Raw genomic sequence first — 17,444 nt, 5'->3', positions numbered from 1 at the left:
GGAATTTTTTAAAGAACATGAGTACAGTTGGAGCCATGTCTTCTTCTGATTACAGATCAATACAAGAGGGAAAGAGTGATGTAGCAAGTTAGGGTGAGAGCTGAGACTACAGTCCAGTTAGAAATTCCTTATTCACATCCTACATCTGAAAGAGGAGTAAATGGGAACATAGAGAACTGGAATATATGAAGTTTGGTCTGCAGTCAGTTATTTTTTAAAGCTTTATTTATTTAATTGAAAGGCAGAGAGAAAGAGAGATCTTTTATCCACAGAATGTCTCTACAAATGGCTTCAAAGGCTGGAGCTACTCCAGGCTGTAGCCAACCCAGAGCTTCATTAGAGTCTCCCATGTGGGTAGCAGAGACCCAAATACTTGCACCATCCTCTGCTGCTTTCCCATACACTTTAGCAGAGGATCAGAAAGTGGAGCAGCCAGGATTGGAACCAGAGCACTGACATGGGACGTCAGTGTTGCAAGCAGCAACTTAGCCACAGTACCAGTTTAAATCTTATGTCAACTACTTGGAACCTTGACCCAGATACTTAAAACTTTTTTGAGCCTCAGATTTTTTGCATAAAATGAGAAATAATAGTACCTACTTGCATGATTTGGGCTAGAAAAAGGCTCAGTGAATGTTAAGTGAACCTCAAAAATACAAAAAAAATTAGTACAGGGAGCCTTATTAAAATCCTAAATATGAAACATTTTGGCTATGAATAACATAAAATTTTTGAAAGATATTTGAAAATATACCTTATATTAAGAATCAAAATATAAGTTTGCATAGACTTCAAAATGGTTTGTACCAAAGTAGACTTCATCTTTTAATGCCATTTTCCATGAACTTTTTAAAAGTCCCTTGATATAATCTTTTCTCCAGGAACCAACAATATAATATATTCATTCTTTAAGAATGAAAAGATATATCAAAATTTTTCTAGAATCTTGCCGTATAAGCTGCCAGTTGAAAGACATGAAAGTGAATGATGATTCATTTCATTTACTTGCTACTGAATATAACAAAGATATGTAGATTGAGGTTTCTTGGCTATTCAGTTTTATTTCAGTAACTTATATAAGAGGGTGAGTATTATACTTAGAATTTTTATGAGATATAGATAAATTGAAGAAAAATACCTTTTTTGTAGTTTGAATTCTGCAATATGTATTTGGATTGAAAATATTTATGCTTCACTTAGGATATTCATTATTTTGGACAACAGATACATTTACAACTTCAATATTTATCTTTTATAGGAATTCAGTGTATATACAGAGAAAGAGGTCAATAATAAGAAACTCTCCATTTGATGACCACAATTATGACTTCTTTGGATTAGTCAGTGAAATACTTGTTTGCTGCGAAGTCAGCTAAGCCATGGATTAAATGTGTTTCCCCCAGCACATTAGCCTCTGTTAGATACTTTTGGTTTATGTTCTGATCTTCTTTCTATGGGAGATGATTTATTTTAATAAACCTATCTATCTTGTGTTTATTAAATTAACAAACTTTCTGAATAAGATGTTTGAAATGTAACTAGGAATTAAATGCCATACAATTTACCATGGATAGGAATGGCTTACCGAAACAAATAGATGTATTCATCTTTGTCCTTTTCTTCCTTTATGTGTGACTAGCATGTAATTCACCCTTTCTTCTCATAAGTCAGTGACAAGCCTAAGAATGATACCCAGAAATTGTTTCTCAAAAAAAGATGATCTCTAAGATTTTTTCTTAGCTGCAAAGATGATGGATAAGGTGAGGCATGGTCTGATACAATGGAAAGAATGTGAGCTTTGGAGTCAGGCTTAGATTCATAGTTCACCTCGAATCTTATTGGTAAGACAGCCTCAGAACTCTTACTGTATATTGTGATAGTAAGTGCTATTTAAGCATTAAATTAGGAAAAAGTAGAGTGAGCATTTGGCACAGCAGGTAGGTCACTGCTTGGGATACCTGCATCTTAAATCAGAGTGCCTGAGTTTGAGTCCCAACTCTTCTGCTTCCCATCCAGCTTCCTGTTAATGTACACTTTGGGAAGCAGATGATGGCTGAAGTGGTTCAGTGAGAACCTATCACCCACATGGAAGACCTGGATTGATTTCTGGTCTACTAATTTCCGCCTGGCCCAGCTCTGGCAGTTATGTGCATTTGGGGAATGAACGAACAGATAGATTTGTCTCTTTTTCTCAATCTCTCTCTGCCTTTCAAATAAAATGAAAAAAAAATTTTAAATTAGGAAAATTAAAGAGTTAAATCAATAAAAAAGTGAAGATTTTTACATCTAGCAGATAATGAATACTTTTCCCCCATTCTGTTGTAATTTTAAAAGGTAAGCCGGCACCGTGGCTCACTAGGCTAATCCTCCGCCTTGAGGCGCCGGCACACTGGGTTCTAGTCCCGGTTAGGGCACCGGATTCTGTCCCGGTTACCCCTCTTCCAGGCCAGCTCTCTGCTATGGCCCGGGAGTGCAGTGGAGGATGGCCCAAGTCCTTGGGCCCTGCACCCCATGGGAGACCAGGAGAAGCACCTGGCTCCTGCCTTCGGATCAGCGTGGTGCGCTGGCCACAGCGTGCCGGCCACGGCGGCCATTGGAGGGTGAACCAATGGCAAAGGAAGACCTTTCTCTCTGTCTTCTCTCTCTCACTGGCCACTCTGCCTGTCAAAAAATAAAAAAAAAAATTTTAAAAAAGGTAGTTAACACCAGTAAGATGAATAAAATTGAGACTAACTATATTTGTAAACAGTGATTATCTAGAGTCAAGGGCCCAAGCTGTCTAAATTGGAGTCCTTAACTCGCTATTTGACTTTGGACAATTTATGTAATGTCTCTGTGCCTCAATTTTTCCATGTCTTATTTGTTTGCATTTTTAATCTAATCCATTTTAAATTTATTTCTTGTATGTGGTGAAAGGAAAAGATAATTCTTGTTTTTCATAAAGTTGTCAGGTTAACCCAATATTGCTTATTAAAAAATACGTCTTTTTTCCTCTAATTTGAAATGTCACTTTTAATGTATGCTAAATTTCCACATTTGAATGGGTCCATTGGTATATATCTCTCTTCATTATTTGCCTATTTCTGTCCTGTCTTTCATGATAGTGGAAATTAGGAATATATAATGCAGTAAAACCTCTTAAATGTGAAGTCTGTTGTGTAAATATTTCTCCAGTTATTTTTTTAAATGAAGGAAACAAACTCACTCTTTTGCATTTGGCAAAAGGAATATGCGCCTAAGTAAAGGACTTATAAAAGCAAATTGTCAGAACTTTCCTTTGTTTAGAGACTCGAGAGGGTTTTGTGGAGAAGCCTGATATAATGATGTATGGAGTTAAGCCTTGTGCTTTGGATCCTGCCTCTCAGTAGCTGGGGTTTGGGATGTTTTTGTTTTTGTTTTTATGGGCAAGTTCTGAATTTCCCCCAAGCCTTAGTTTCTTCATTCCTAAAATGGATAGCTTTCGTTTTTCAGGGTTGTTGTGGGCATGGAAGACTTCTATGCTACCACCTAGCCTTCTGCCTACACAGAAGGGGCACCCTCTCCAGAGGAAACTGCATCTCTGATTTTTACTATGAGCTTCTACCTAGCTACTCATGAAAATAAGGACTAGCCTGATTTTTACTCTGCAAAGCTGACTGACTAAAAATGAGAAATCAAAGTTCTGTACTCTCCCACTACCCTACTGTAGTTGTTGCTGGCTTCCCTGAATTGCAGCCTTCCTAGACTCTTTTTCCAGAGAGAAACAGGGAAAGTGAGTTGATAGCAAGCACCGAGATTGTTGACTTCTATGCAGCTCCTATAAGTCTAGAAGAAGAGCGAGATTCCAGAGAAAAGTTGAGAACAGAGATTTTGCTTTCCTCTTCCCTAATAAAGTAGTGTTTTTAGCTTTCCAGTTCAAAGGGGGAATCTGGCTTCTAATATTGAACACCCAGAAATGTCCAGAAAATCTCTTTATTTACCATAAAAACTCCTCCCTACTCTGAAGTTGATGAGATCTTTCCTTAGAAGGGAAAAATTACAGTGCCATACAACTTGTCTATGACCAGAATGAAATGGAGATGTGAGCATTTCTCAGGCAAAATGTGAATAACTCATCTTTCAGGATTTCCACATGTGACTTTTCTTTCCTAGAGTCCTTCTTTGCTTTATTTAGCTTAAGATTTTTAGTAATGATCTACTTTAGATTATAATAAGTATACATTTATTTAAGGATGTATGTTTTGGAAATATTTTGTAGTCATTTTTAGAGTGGGAAAGGAAGAATATTTTTATAAATTACTTAAGTCCTGATTATTATTCTAATTCACAATTTCATTCCTCCCCTTTTAAATAAGTAGTTCATATAATTCATCATTCAATGTTAAGGTTTGTTATTTTATGAAAACACTTTGAAAAGTGTTGTGTAAATGATTCGATCAGATTTTACTGGTTGGGGTATGTTCATATAGCTTTAAACAGTGTTTCAAATACATTTTTATTTAATTTGTAGGCTAATCCTCCACCTTGCAGCGCCAGCACACCGGGTTCTAGTCCCAGTCAGGGCACCGGATTCTGTCCCGGTTGCCCCTCTTCCAGGCCAGCTCTCTGCTATGGCCCGGGAGTGCAGTGGAGGATGGCCCAAGTGCTTGGGCCCTGCACCCCATGGGAGACCAGGATAAGCACCTGGCTCCTGCTATCGGATCAACACGGTGCGCCGGCCGCAGCGCGCCGGCTGCGGCGGCCATTGGAGGGTGAACCAACGGCAAAAGGAAGACCTTTCTCTCTGACTCTCTCTCTCACTGTCCACTCTGCCTGTCAAAAAAAAAAAAATTTAAAAAAAAAAAAAAAGGAAAAAAAAAAAACAACCAGAGTTCTAGACTAGAAATTCTCAAATTGATTGTTCTTGCTACAATACTATGATTGAACTAAATTCATAATCGGCAAAAGCATTGGTTTAGATAGTCATATATGTATATGTATATTAAATTTTCCACATCTAAGAATGCACAGATATTCCATTGAATGTATCTTATGCTTCATTTACAATATTACACTTTTAATCTTTCAACCTTGCCTAATTTTCTTTTTTATTTATAAATTGTTTTAAGATTTATTTTATTTATGTGAAAGGCAGAGTTGCAGCAAGAGAGGGAGAGACAGAGAGAAAGATCTTGCATCCACTGGTTCATTCCCCAGATAGCCACAAGGGCCAGGGACTGGGCCGTGTGGAAGCTAGAAGCGTAGAACTTCTTCCTGGTCTCCTATGTGGGTGGTAAGGGACCCAAGCACTTGGGCCATTTTCTGCATCTTTTCCCAGGCCATTAGAAGGGAGCAGGATTGGAAATGGGGCAGCCAGGACACGAACTGGTGCCCATATGGGCATCACAGGTGGTGCCTTTATCTGCTACACCACAGCACCAACCCCATCTGATTTCCTAATAGGAATAGCTCAGTAGTTATCTGGTATACGAAATGAGAGCTATTTAAACTATTAAAGAGTAATACTCTAGTAACTTAGAATCTCTCAAAGGTTAGTCACAAAAAGTTAAAAATAAAAAGGCACAGAAATTATACTGTTAGTTAGGAAAAGAACTTAGTGCTAAAGTCTAGTTTTATTTTCCAGGTGGCACTGCATGCTTGTGGAGTGGCAACTGACATGGTGATTGAACACTGTGTCAAAACACGGGCTTCCTTCGTCACATGCCCTTGCTGTTATGGTTTCATTCAGAACACCTCAAAGTTTAATTTTCCAAAAAGGTAAGATCTCCTGTTCTACCTGAGACACCAAGATATGGGTTAGCCAAGGACAAAACTTGATTGATACACATTGTACTAAGATTTTATTTTGAGCTCATTACCTCTTCTTTCCTTGATGGCAAGGATTGTTGTTAAGATGTATGAGGAAAAAAGAATCTCATCTATATCAGTCTCTGATTTTTGTCTTGGATCCAGCTCTTGCTGAAATAAAGCAAGTCATTCTAGAAGTCAGACTGTAATTAACCACTCTGTAAATTGTAGTGAATACATATTTAGGTACTGGACAAAGTATACTGCCTGGATGCAAATGCCAGTTTCTTATCATTTTATAAGTCGTTTCACTTTTGTCAACTTAGTTAAACTCTTTTTGCCTGTGTTTTCATATCTATGTAATAATGATTATAATGGTAACTACTTCAAGGATTTTGTGAGAATTTGGAGTCCTAAGTAAAGCTCTTAGAAGTAGCATTAGAGCAAGCACTCATCAAACAACTTTTGATAATAGTAGTAGCAGTGGTATCTTAACATACTGCCCATGGGTGTTGATGATTAATCTGCAAGCTGACAGTCATTTTTATAGCCCTTATACCACTTAGAAGAAGAAGACACTTTGGTTATTAGTTAATGAGAATAATGATGGTCACCTTAATTACAGAATAGGTTAAATATATTACTTTGGGGAAGCCTTTCCTATAATATGTCAAAAAAGACTTCCTGACCAATTGCATCATTACCTTTAGGAAAGCTTAGAAAACTTTCATTACAACTGATAAGTAATTTAAAATAACAAAATAAAAATAATAGTTTTCTTTGTCTTTTTCTTGTTCTTTACTAAATTTGCAAAGAGTTGAGAAAAAAAAAGAAACCATTAAAAGTAGAAAATAAAATACAATTTGAGACTTAATTCAGCAGCCAAAATTCATTTTACTCTAAATCTATTTTGATAAAATGTATAGTTTTACAACTCAAAAAGAAATTTGTAAGTATAACACTATCAATATTTTAAGAATGCTATTTTAACTTGTTTTGCTTCCAGTCTAACTTAATTGATTTTAAAATCTCAATTGAATGCCACCCCTATAGATTTACTGACATTTGCTCTCCTTGTCCTTGGAAATGATTAGAAAGTTTGTTTCTTTCTTTGGATATAAGACTGACCTCAATCACCAAAGATAGAATTGGAATTTTATAACTAGCACGATTTCTAGAATATGTGAAAACAAATACTCATTTCAAACAAACAAATTGGCACTAATAGACTTAGCATCAAATGTATAGGTGCATGTTTTTGATTAACTTAAGAGTGAGGGTTACAGCACTGATAATAGACAATGTTCATGGAATGTATGTTTACTTTAATAGCTGTGACAGCACTACTCTCCTGGTGCATTAATCACATCTTTATTTTCTGATGCATTGACATCTGAGGCCTTGCTGATCGTGGAGAGACTGCCCTTCCCAGGGCTATATCTAACAACCAGAGATAGTTAAAACCTTGCTACAAGCATGACTTTCATTAGCAAACTAACCAATGCAGAGCTCATATCCTCCAACTGCCTCCTTCCTGGGGCTCTTTTGCCTCCACATCACAATCTTCTTGCTCTAATACCCCAGGGCCTGGTATTATCATTCACTGAGAGCCCTATTCTCCAGACCTACTGAAATTCAAACTCAGCCTGCTTGTCCTGCCTCCCTGTTCCTTCCCAGGGACACCACATCTGACTCTTCCCTTTCTCCTAACACTGGTGCTTCCCCATATGGCCCTGCATGGCATGGCATCCTTCCTCTTGGGGAGCTATGAATAACCAAGAATGTATCCAATAACAATCATCACCTGATTTGTTGGCCTCACTACCCCTGAATAATAAAACCCACACAGGAATAGTAAAACACCACAATCTGTGTTCTCATGAGGGTGAGAGAAAGAAATTGGTTGTGCTTCTATAACCATGTAAATAATCTGTGAAAGAAATTCTTTAAAATTAATATATTGATGACATTTTTTATAAAAACATTTCAAACTGGCATAGTTTTTACTTCAGTATAGCTTTTTATACTCTTCAGAATAATATATATGTCTATTTACAATTTAGTTCCTTAAAAATTATTTTACTCAATATTTATGATTTAAAATTATGACTAATTTCTTTTTCTTTATTCCAGTGAACAATTCAAGAATACTTTATCATACAAGGTAACCTTGTACACATCTATATGTCTTCCTAATATGCATTTTCATTCTTTATATTTTTTCCTCTCTAATTTATTTTTAATTATTATATATTTATTTGAAAGGCAGAAACAGACAATCAGACACAGTTATCCTATCTGCTGGTCCACTCCCCAGATGCCTGCAATAGCCCCAGCAAGTGCCGAAGCCAGGAGCTGGAAACTCGATCCAGGTCTCCTACATGGGTGGCAGGAACCCCTTCATCACCTGAGCTATCACCTGCTGTCTTCCAGGGAACACATTAGCAGAAGACTGGGATGGGAACAGAGCTGGGACTGGAAACCAGCCACTCCAATATAGGATGTGGTGTCCAGCTAATGTCTTAACCACTGCCCCAAATGCCCACTCCCTCAAATCTCTAATGGAATATATAATCTATAGTTATATTTAAATTACTTCAACATCTAATGTGGATTATTATTATTATTATACAAATCCAGATTTACTCTAAAATTGTTGATAAGATTTTTAAAAGATCTGAGATGTTTGGCCCACTTGGAAGCTAATGAGTTAGCCTGCCATTGTGAGTAGTGGCAGAAGATAAGCGCCTCCTGAGTCAAGGACAAAAATCAATTTGCTGCTCACAGAGATAGCAGTAGACAAACTGCTATCGTTTTCACACTGACTCCCAGAGTTCCAGTACCCACAGGGCTTCAGGAAATGGAGTTTCTCCTGAGGGAGAAACTATATTCTCCAAAGTTGTTCACTATATAAAAATTTTTGAAAAGGTAATCCAGAACAGAAGCAAGTTTTCTGTAAAGCGCCAAATAGTAATTATTTCAAATTTTGCTGGTCACATACAAATCTTCCACATTCTTCTTCCTTGTCCTTCCCATTGTTACTGTTTTGGTTGTTGCTAGTTTATGACCCTTTAAAAATATAAAAACTTTCTTAACTCATGAGCTATACAAAAATAAGTGATAGGTTGGTTTGGATCTATGAGCCATAGTTTGCCAATCCCTTATTTGGAACAAACCTCTGCTTATAAGACACAAAAAACACAAAAGTCATGGAAAATTGTGTCTCAAACATAATAAGAACATTACATAGTTGTGCATCACCAATCTGAGCTACATAGTCTCCTGCTTTCTGAACATCACAACTAATAACTAATTGGTCAATAACATGGGATATTACATTCCAAGAAATGGTAATAGATTAGAGAACTGCATAAACATCAGAAGAAATAATTATCATTTTTTGAAAGTTTGCTTCTTTGAAAAGTACTATTTCTATAGTACTTTATTCAATTAAACAGTGTTGAGCTGAGAGAGTTTTTGTGTTATTTTTACATTGTGGGAGTAGAAGGCTAAAATAAATCCACATCCAATTGCTGTTTCTTTCAGGAACACATGATTCTGTGCAGATTTGCAGATCAGACAGCTGTCCAGCTTCCACCCCAAAGAAGACTCATAGGTATGTATATTCACAAAGCAGCTGGTGAGTAGATCAAGCACAATATGCTGTGGAACCAATGGACAGAGGCTGCGTGAGAAAAACTGGCCCATTTACTAGCAAGAAACTAAAGTTTATTCTTCTCAGAAAACTTAGTCCATATTGAAAAAGGGCTTTGTAACTATAATAACATTATATCCTATTTTGGCAAACATTAATACATTTAAATACATTTTCGATGTCTGTACATTGAATAGAATTCCTATGTTAAATCTCTCTTACTGTTATGAACAAAATGCAGCATCTATCAAAAGTCAAAAAGAAATAATAATGATGCCAAATTGATGCATTAAAAAATGTATAAAGATAATATTTTCTTCCTCAGAAAAAATATACTTGTGTGTTCATCATAGATGAATTTATCTGACATTTGCAATATTAAACACTATATAAATAGGGAGACCCAAAGAAAGATTTCAAGTTTATTAAGTAATTGATGTATTGAAGACTTCATTTTAGAAAATGGAATCACATTTAGAAGAATATAGAAGCTAATAGGTATTATACATTTAAGCACTAAGCTAAATGCTCTTACCTATTATCTCAGTAAATTCTTATAAAAATACTTAAGGAATAGAAACTGTTGTTTACGTTTTAATGCTGAGAGAGCTGAGACAAAAGGTTGCCTGGGGTACTTCATCTAATAGATGATAGAGCTACCATATGAACCCAACTTACTTGATTCTGAAGCTCTTAACTACCTTTGCGGTGCTGCTACCTAGCATGCTGGAATCACATCACTGGAAGCTTAGGTTCTAAAATCAGAGCTTAAGATAAAGGGGCAGAGTCAAAAATAATCTTAAAAATCATTCATAGGGTCAGTGTCATAGCGTAGCAAATTAAGCCGCCACCCGAGATGCCAGCATCCTGTATGGGTGCTGGTTCATGTCTTGGATGCTCCACTTCTGATCCAGCTCCCTGGTAATGGCCTGGGTAAAGCCCAAATGCTTGGGCCCCTGCCATATATGTAAGAGACCCTTGAGCCTCTGCCTTCCACATGGGATACCCAGATGAAGTTCCTGGCTCCTGTCTTCAGCCTGGCCGAGACCTGGCCATTACAGCCACCTGGGGAGTGAACCAGCAGAAGGAAGCTGTCTCCCTCCCTGCCTCTCCCTCTCTCTCTGTAACTCTGACTTTCAAATAAATAAATAAGTCTTAAAAAATCATTCATAAAGCCCCATATAAGACATTTCATTCTTTCTCTTCAAAATTTCAATAAAACACATTTTCCTCGAAGATACTAGAAAATAGTCTATGGTTTTATTGGTTGAGCACCAGATGAAAGTTAGCTGGTATTCAGGGACCATATTTTATCAGAAATAGATATCTTTAAACTCTAAAATTGATCTTTAAAAATGAAGTCAGCATAGCTAGGTGTTCACAGTTGGAGAGGTATGTGAAACCTGATGAGGAGAGAGATATTATTTCCTTTTCTTTCTTATATTCTGTCACATAAACCTTTTTTTTTTATTCCCTTGGCTGCATTTATATATTTATATTTTTCTTTACTTTGGTTCTTTTTTTTTTACTTTTATTTAATGAATATAAATTTCCAAAGTACAGCTTATGGATTACAATGGCTTCCCCCCCATAACTTCCCTCCCACCCACAACCCTCCCCTTTCCCACTCCCTCTCCCCTTCCATTCACATCAAGATTCATTTTCAATTCTCTTTATATACAGAAGATCAGTTTAGCATGTATTAAGTAAAGATTTCAACAGTTTGCACCCACCTAGAAACACAAAATGAAAAATACTGTTTGAGTACTAGTTATAGCATTAAATCTCAATGTACAGCACATTAAGGACAGAGATCCTACATGAGGAGTAAGTGCACAGTGACTCCTATTGTTGACTTAACAAATTGACACTCTTGTTTATAGCATCAGTAATCACCCTAGGCTCTTGTCATGAGTTGCCAAGGCTATGGAAGCCTTTTGAGTTCACTGACTCTGATCATATTTAGACAAGGTCGTAGTCAAAGTGGAAGTTCTCTCCTCCCTTCAGAGAAAGGTACCTCCTTCTTTGATGGCCCGTTCTTTCCACTGGGATCTCACTCGCAGAGATCTTTCATTTAGGTTGGTTGGTTTTTGTTTTGTTTTGTTTTGTTTTTTTTGCCAGAATGTCTTGGCTTTCCATGCCTGAAATACTCTCATGGGCTCTTCAGCCAGATCCAAATGCCTTAAGGGCTGATTCTGAGGCCAGAGTGCTGTTTAGGACATCTGCCATTCTGTGAGTCTGCTGTGTATCTCGCTTCCCATGTTGGATCATTCTCTCCCTCTTTTATTCTATCAGCTAGTATTTGTTTATGTGATCCCTTTGGCTCTTAGTCCTATCATTATGATCAATTGTGAACACAAATTGATCACTGGGACTAGTGAGATGGCATTCGTACATGCCACCTTGATGGGATTGAATTGGAATCCCCTGGTATGTTTCTAACTCTACCGTTTGGGGCAAGTCAGCTTGAGCATGTCCCAAATTGCACATCTCTTCCCTCTCTTATTCCCACTCTTACATTTAACAGCAATCACTTTTCAGTTAAGTTTCAACACTTAAGAATAACTGTGTATTGATTACAGTATTCAACCAAAAGTATTAAGTAGAACAAACAAAAAAAAATACTAAGAGGGATAACGTATTAAGTTGTTCATCAATAGTCAGGGCAAGGGCTGATCAAGTCACCGTTTCTCATAGTGTCACATAAACTTTTGAAGAGAGTTGATTGTCTCTTACCTACAACTGCTACTCTTTCTTTTGCACTCCATTTCCCTTTCCCTCTTCCTGTCACATCACCGACACTTTGAGTAAGTCAAAAGTACATTTGATATAACTCCAGTAGTCCTTTGTCTTGGTCCATTTTTTTTTCTGCAAAAACAAAATACCTCAGACTGAGTAATTCATTACAGACACATTTATTTAACTTACAGCTCTGGAGGCTGGAAAGTCCAAGACTGAAGGGCATGCATTTAGTGAGGCCTTTTCTCTGAGTCATAATATGGCAGAAAGCACATACGAAGAGAGAGAACCAGAGGGGACCAGACTCGCCCTTTCATAAGGCACCCACACTTGTGATAGCAAACACATCACTGAGATAACAGTATTAATCCTTCTTGGCCTGATCACCTCTTGCTAGGCCCCACCCCCAACATTGTGCATTGGAGATTTGAGTTTCCAACACCTGCTTTTTAGGGAATATATTCATTCCAGGGCCACATAATGAAGACATAATTATATAGTAGATGGATATGTACACAACAGAAGTTGGGTGGCTGGAAGTTGCTAGCCTTGAGGAAGAAGAGCATTTAAAATTGCAGGCAGGAAGGGGAGAAAATCAGATTCAAATAAAGCCGTAGACTCCGTCAGATATCTACACTTCGGCTTCATACAGGCTATTCCTGTGTTCTGTGAACATTTTTAGGAAATTTATCAGACCCCAAAAGATAGACTACCAACAACTGAATTTTAGTTGTAAAAGACATTTCAACATGTGAAAACATGAGATTATTCTACATAATGAAAACAAAAAAAAAATTAACTGAAGTGGGATCAAAGCCAAGTGTAAATGCACTGCAATGTAAGCCCAGGGTGGGTACTGAAGGAATGTAGAGCATCTCATTCTGACAGAGAATATTTCACTTCAAACTGAAAAGTAGATGCAGAAACATTTACAGATGTGAAAGACGACGTTTTCAGGCAAAAAACAATGTCAGCCATTGGACTGTTGATGAAGAGGGGATATTTTGTCTAAATGGAATTCTAAACATCTCTTTATATCATTTCTAACACAGTTCATCCTTATGGCATTGGTCCTTTTAAGGAAAATATACAAAATAAGCATTTTAAATCCGACTCTCCCATTGCCAGTTCTTATCTGTGGCTTTCACCTTCCATTGATTTTTTTCCTGGGAGGATGCTGTCTTTCACAGAGGACTTTTCTATTTTGGACATGTGTCTTCACTTCTGAATTGATTTTAGCTTGGCAGTTTCCACTGTCATTCAAATAAATTGTTTTAAAATAAGGTTGAGGCATTATAATTATTGAAGAAAAATGGAATGAAAGAAGTTCTGCATAGTCAGTAGCTTATTTCCAAGAGAATGCGGAAGCTTATATATTGAATTTAGAGAAAAGTGTTAAAGTAAACCATAACTTTTAATATATTCAGCCCCAATCATTTCTCTCAAGGCACTTCTCAAGTTTGAAGTTTGTGTCTGCCAAAGAGAAACAAATTAGCTGCTTTGTTTGCCAGTCAGGTTTCTACTTGTTTTCCAAAGATTGCAGTGGACATAGAATACCAGTATTTTACAGAAGTTCAAGAGCTCTGAAAAGGAAGAGTATATTATACCTCACATTACATGTCTACATGAAATAAACAGCACATAATTGAGGATTTTCTGAAATACTCTCCATTTCTTATTTCTTCACAGTCCTGAAAAACCCCAGGTGGAAAATGTAGCATTTTTCAGAGGGTTTTTTGTCATCATGATTTATTTCTGTCTTTTTTTTTTTTCATTTAGTTATTTGAGAGATAGGGAGAGAGACAGAGGTTCCATCTAAACTGGTTCACTCCCTAATGCCCATGATGGTTGGGACTGGGCCAACTCAAAGCAAGGAACTGGTCTCAGGTCTCCCATGTGGGTGGGCTGCAGGAAACCAACTTCTGAGCCATCACCTGCTACCTCCCAGGGCCTGCATTAGCAAGAACTGGAGTCAGGAGCTAGAGCCGGGAATTAAACGCAAATACTCTGACATAAAATGTGGACATCTTAATGACCAGGCTAAATGCACATCCCTAAAAGACAGATTTCATTTCAGAATATTACAAATAATGTAGTTTAAAGAGAAATGGATTTTTAACCAAGGTAGGAGAAAATCTGTAGTTTTAATCTGAGAGTTGTCTACAACTACATTTGAAGAAGTTAACTTTCTTAGAACTATTAACAGAGACAAACCTGGGAAATGTCATGTATTTGTGACTATCTTCTCTCAACAAGGATCAAGAATCAAACTGAAAAAGATTAAACAAGACTTGGTGTTGCCAGCATTCTCCATGGTGCTTGTGGATTTTGTCACCCTTTGGTTTCCCTTATTAACTGAAACTGCACTGCTTTGCTCACAATACCATCTGCTGTATTTCAGGGAAACAGTGCATGTGCCTGGTGGATATGGATCGAGCAAGAGCGGCAGAAGAACATGGCTATTCCGTTCAAGTAATATCTATGGAGCCAGAGAGCTGCTCTCCCAAAAATAACATGATTGTAGGAGTCCCCATGTAGAACAAGATACTCACCTTTCATGTTTTGCCATCAGTCTTCATGATGAAAGCCCAGTGGCATTCAGGGTTTCTTGGCATAACTGGGACATGGCATCAGCCATCCTGAACCCATTACACTCAGGAAGGAAAGGGACAGGAAAATCTTAGAAGAAAGGCTGCCTGCAAAGCATCACAGATGCTCTTACAATCTGTGATGAGAGGACTGCTGGTTTTCACGGTGAGAATCCCCTCAAGCAGAATGCTCCTCCCCAGTGGAAGTCCATCACCGGAATAACAATGTCTTCCTCAGTTCACAAGCTTTTCTGATCTTACTGATGTCATGTTGAATTCAAGACAGTGCACTTGCAACCCTTATTTTGTAATCACTTAAATATTCACATATAAACTAAAACTAGACTCATGGGGTGGGGCATTGTGTGTTTTTATATTTTTAACAATTGTACTTTTTTCTAACTTTTTTATAAATCTATTTAATTACTATATGGTTATTTTTAAACTAAGGATAACTGAACTTGAATATCATTTAGTATATTTCTTTTAAGTATATTGCCAACAGTTTACCAAATGAGATAATGATGGCTGGGTCAAACATTTTATGTGAAGAGACTATAAAACAATTGCAATAAATTTCCCATTATGAGAGTATGGATTTGTACATAAATCCTAACTAAGTAAGGAAGACATTGATTAATTAATTTAAATAAGTATTGAGGATCTGTTATTTGCAAGACTGTGGCTTAGATTCTTCTGAGGATACAAAGGTCAGTTGCAAGAGACACAATGTGAAAGTAAATCATCTAGAAGACAAGATTGAAGAATTAGTTAATTTCTTTATGTCATATCATAATTCAAATGTCAGTAAATCCTTATTTTTTTTGTAAAAACTATTGAATATAAATTGGGAGTGTCAGAACTGTAGAGTGTTGAAGCTTATTTGAATACCCTCTGTTTAAACTCTGCTTTTCCCATCAGTTTTAAAGACATATGGCATCTCCTTTCTCACATGCTGCTATTTCTTTAACTTGTACATGTCATAGGTTATTCCATTTAAGATTCATTTAACTGGTTTTAATGTTTTCAACTCCTGTATGGCACATATCATAAGGAGGAAGGGCTTCAGATGGTCATGTCTATGGATTGAAATACAAGAGTCATTTACTGGACAGTATGAGCTTGGAGTAGAAGGGAGAGTTTTGAAGTCTTGTTTTCTGGCATAAAATTTAAGAAAAGAATTAACCATCTAAGTATTTTAGTCATTTCTGCCCATAAATATGATGTGTTCTTTTATCCTGAACTGTCTTTGTAATTGAGATATAGTTACATACAATAATAAATTTTACGTGTTCCATTTGAGAAGTTTTGGCAATTGTATATGCCCATGGTAGTACCATGCAAAATAAAAATATATAATATTTCCATCAGATGTCAGATTTGTCCCAGTCTGTGGCTTGCCTACTTATTTTCTTAATGAATATCTTATTTTTGATGAAGTTTAATTTATCTTTTTACTCTTACAGTTAATATTTTCTGCACCCTCTTTAATAAAACTTTGCTTACCCCAAGACTGTGAAGACTTCACTTGTGTTTTATTGTAGAAATTTTATAGTCTAAAGCTTATTATGTTTAGGTCTAGGATCCATCTCAAATCATTATTCACAAATAGAGGTAAGTAGATTTTGAGAAATATACAGTCATTTTAATACCATTTTTAAAAATTCCTTTCCGGCTGGTGCCGCGGCTCACTAGGCTAATCCTCCGCCTTGCAGCGCCGGCACACCGGGTTCTAGTCCCTGTCGGGGCGCCGGATTCTGTCCCGGTTGCCCCTCTTCCAGGCCAGCTCTCTGCTGTGGCCAGGGAGTGCAGTGGAGGATGGCCCAAGTGCTTGGGCCCTGCACCCCATGGGAGACCAGGATAAGTCCTGGCTCCTGTCATCGGATCAGTGCGGTGCACCGGCTGCAGCGCGGCGGCCATTGGAGGGTGAACCAACGGCAAAGGAAGACCTTTCTGTCTCTCTCTCTCACTGTCCACTCTGCCTGTCCAAAAAAAAAAAATTCCTTTCCTCTCCTCATTGAGTTTAGTATCTCAGTTGAAAATCAATTGAAATACATATGACTCTATTTCTGAATTTTCTTGTGTGTTCAAAATCTGTCTTGATTGGCATAGTTTTTTTGTTTTAAAACATTTTATATAAAGGGAGCAAATTTCATATATTTCATATATACAGTTTTAAGACCATTATGATACTCACTTTCATACTCTACTTTGCTCTCACTCTCTCTCCCTCCTCCCTTCCCATTTTTATTTTAATTTTTACAACATACTTTCAATTTTCTTTCTAATCAGAAGCTTAACCCTCCACTAAATAAAGAATCAGCAAGTAATAAGTAAAAAAACACTGTTCCTCAAGAGTATAGACAAGGGTTATAAACAATAATCAAATCTCAAAATGTTAAATTTGTTCATTTACTTTTTTTGTACTCTGTATATTAGTTACTACAAGTCAGGGGAAACATTATGTTTGTCTTTTGGGGACTTGCTTATTTCATCAAGCATAATGGTCTCCAGTTGCATCTATTTTGTTGTGAAAGGCAGGCTTTCACCCTGTTTTATGTCTGAATAGTATTCTATATACCATATATACCACAATTTCTATATCAGGTCATCAGTTAATGGACATCAGTGGATTCCATATCTAGCTAAGCTATTGTGAGTTGAGAAAAATTGGGTAGTTTGTCATTCCATTTCTT

General features: G+C 37.0%; 1 protein-coding gene across 2 annotated transcripts in view; it reads left to right on the top strand.

The window, feature by feature from the left end:
• GSTCD (glutathione S-transferase C-terminal domain containing) overlaps positions 1-16,259 on the top strand; it is a 142,196-nt gene extending 125,937 nt beyond the window's left edge. For both annotated transcript variants that reach the window (XM_008267531.5, XM_089302986.1), the window contains 4 exons: positions 5,603-5,736; positions 7,900-7,930; positions 9,313-9,382; positions 14,562-16,259. In XM_008267531.5, the coding sequence (XP_008265753.3) occupies positions 5,603-5,736; positions 7,900-7,930; positions 9,313-9,382; positions 14,562-14,698 (372 nt within the window). In that variant the 3' untranslated portion in view covers positions 14,699-16,259. The remainder of the gene's footprint in view (positions 1-5,602; positions 5,737-7,899; positions 7,931-9,312; positions 9,383-14,561) is intronic.
• The last annotated feature ends 1,185 nt before the right edge of the window (positions 16,260-17,444 follow it).

Source organism: Oryctolagus cuniculus, chromosome 8 (genome assembly GCF_051225735.1).
Source record: "Oryctolagus cuniculus isolate XC-2025 breed Fujian yellow rabbit chromosome 8, ASM5122573v1, whole genome shotgun sequence".
Classification (NCBI taxonomy): Eukaryota; Metazoa; Chordata; class Mammalia; order Lagomorpha; family Leporidae; genus Oryctolagus; species Oryctolagus cuniculus.
The sequence above is the reverse complement of the archived record's forward strand: the minus strand, read 5'-3'. Positions and strand labels throughout refer to the sequence as shown.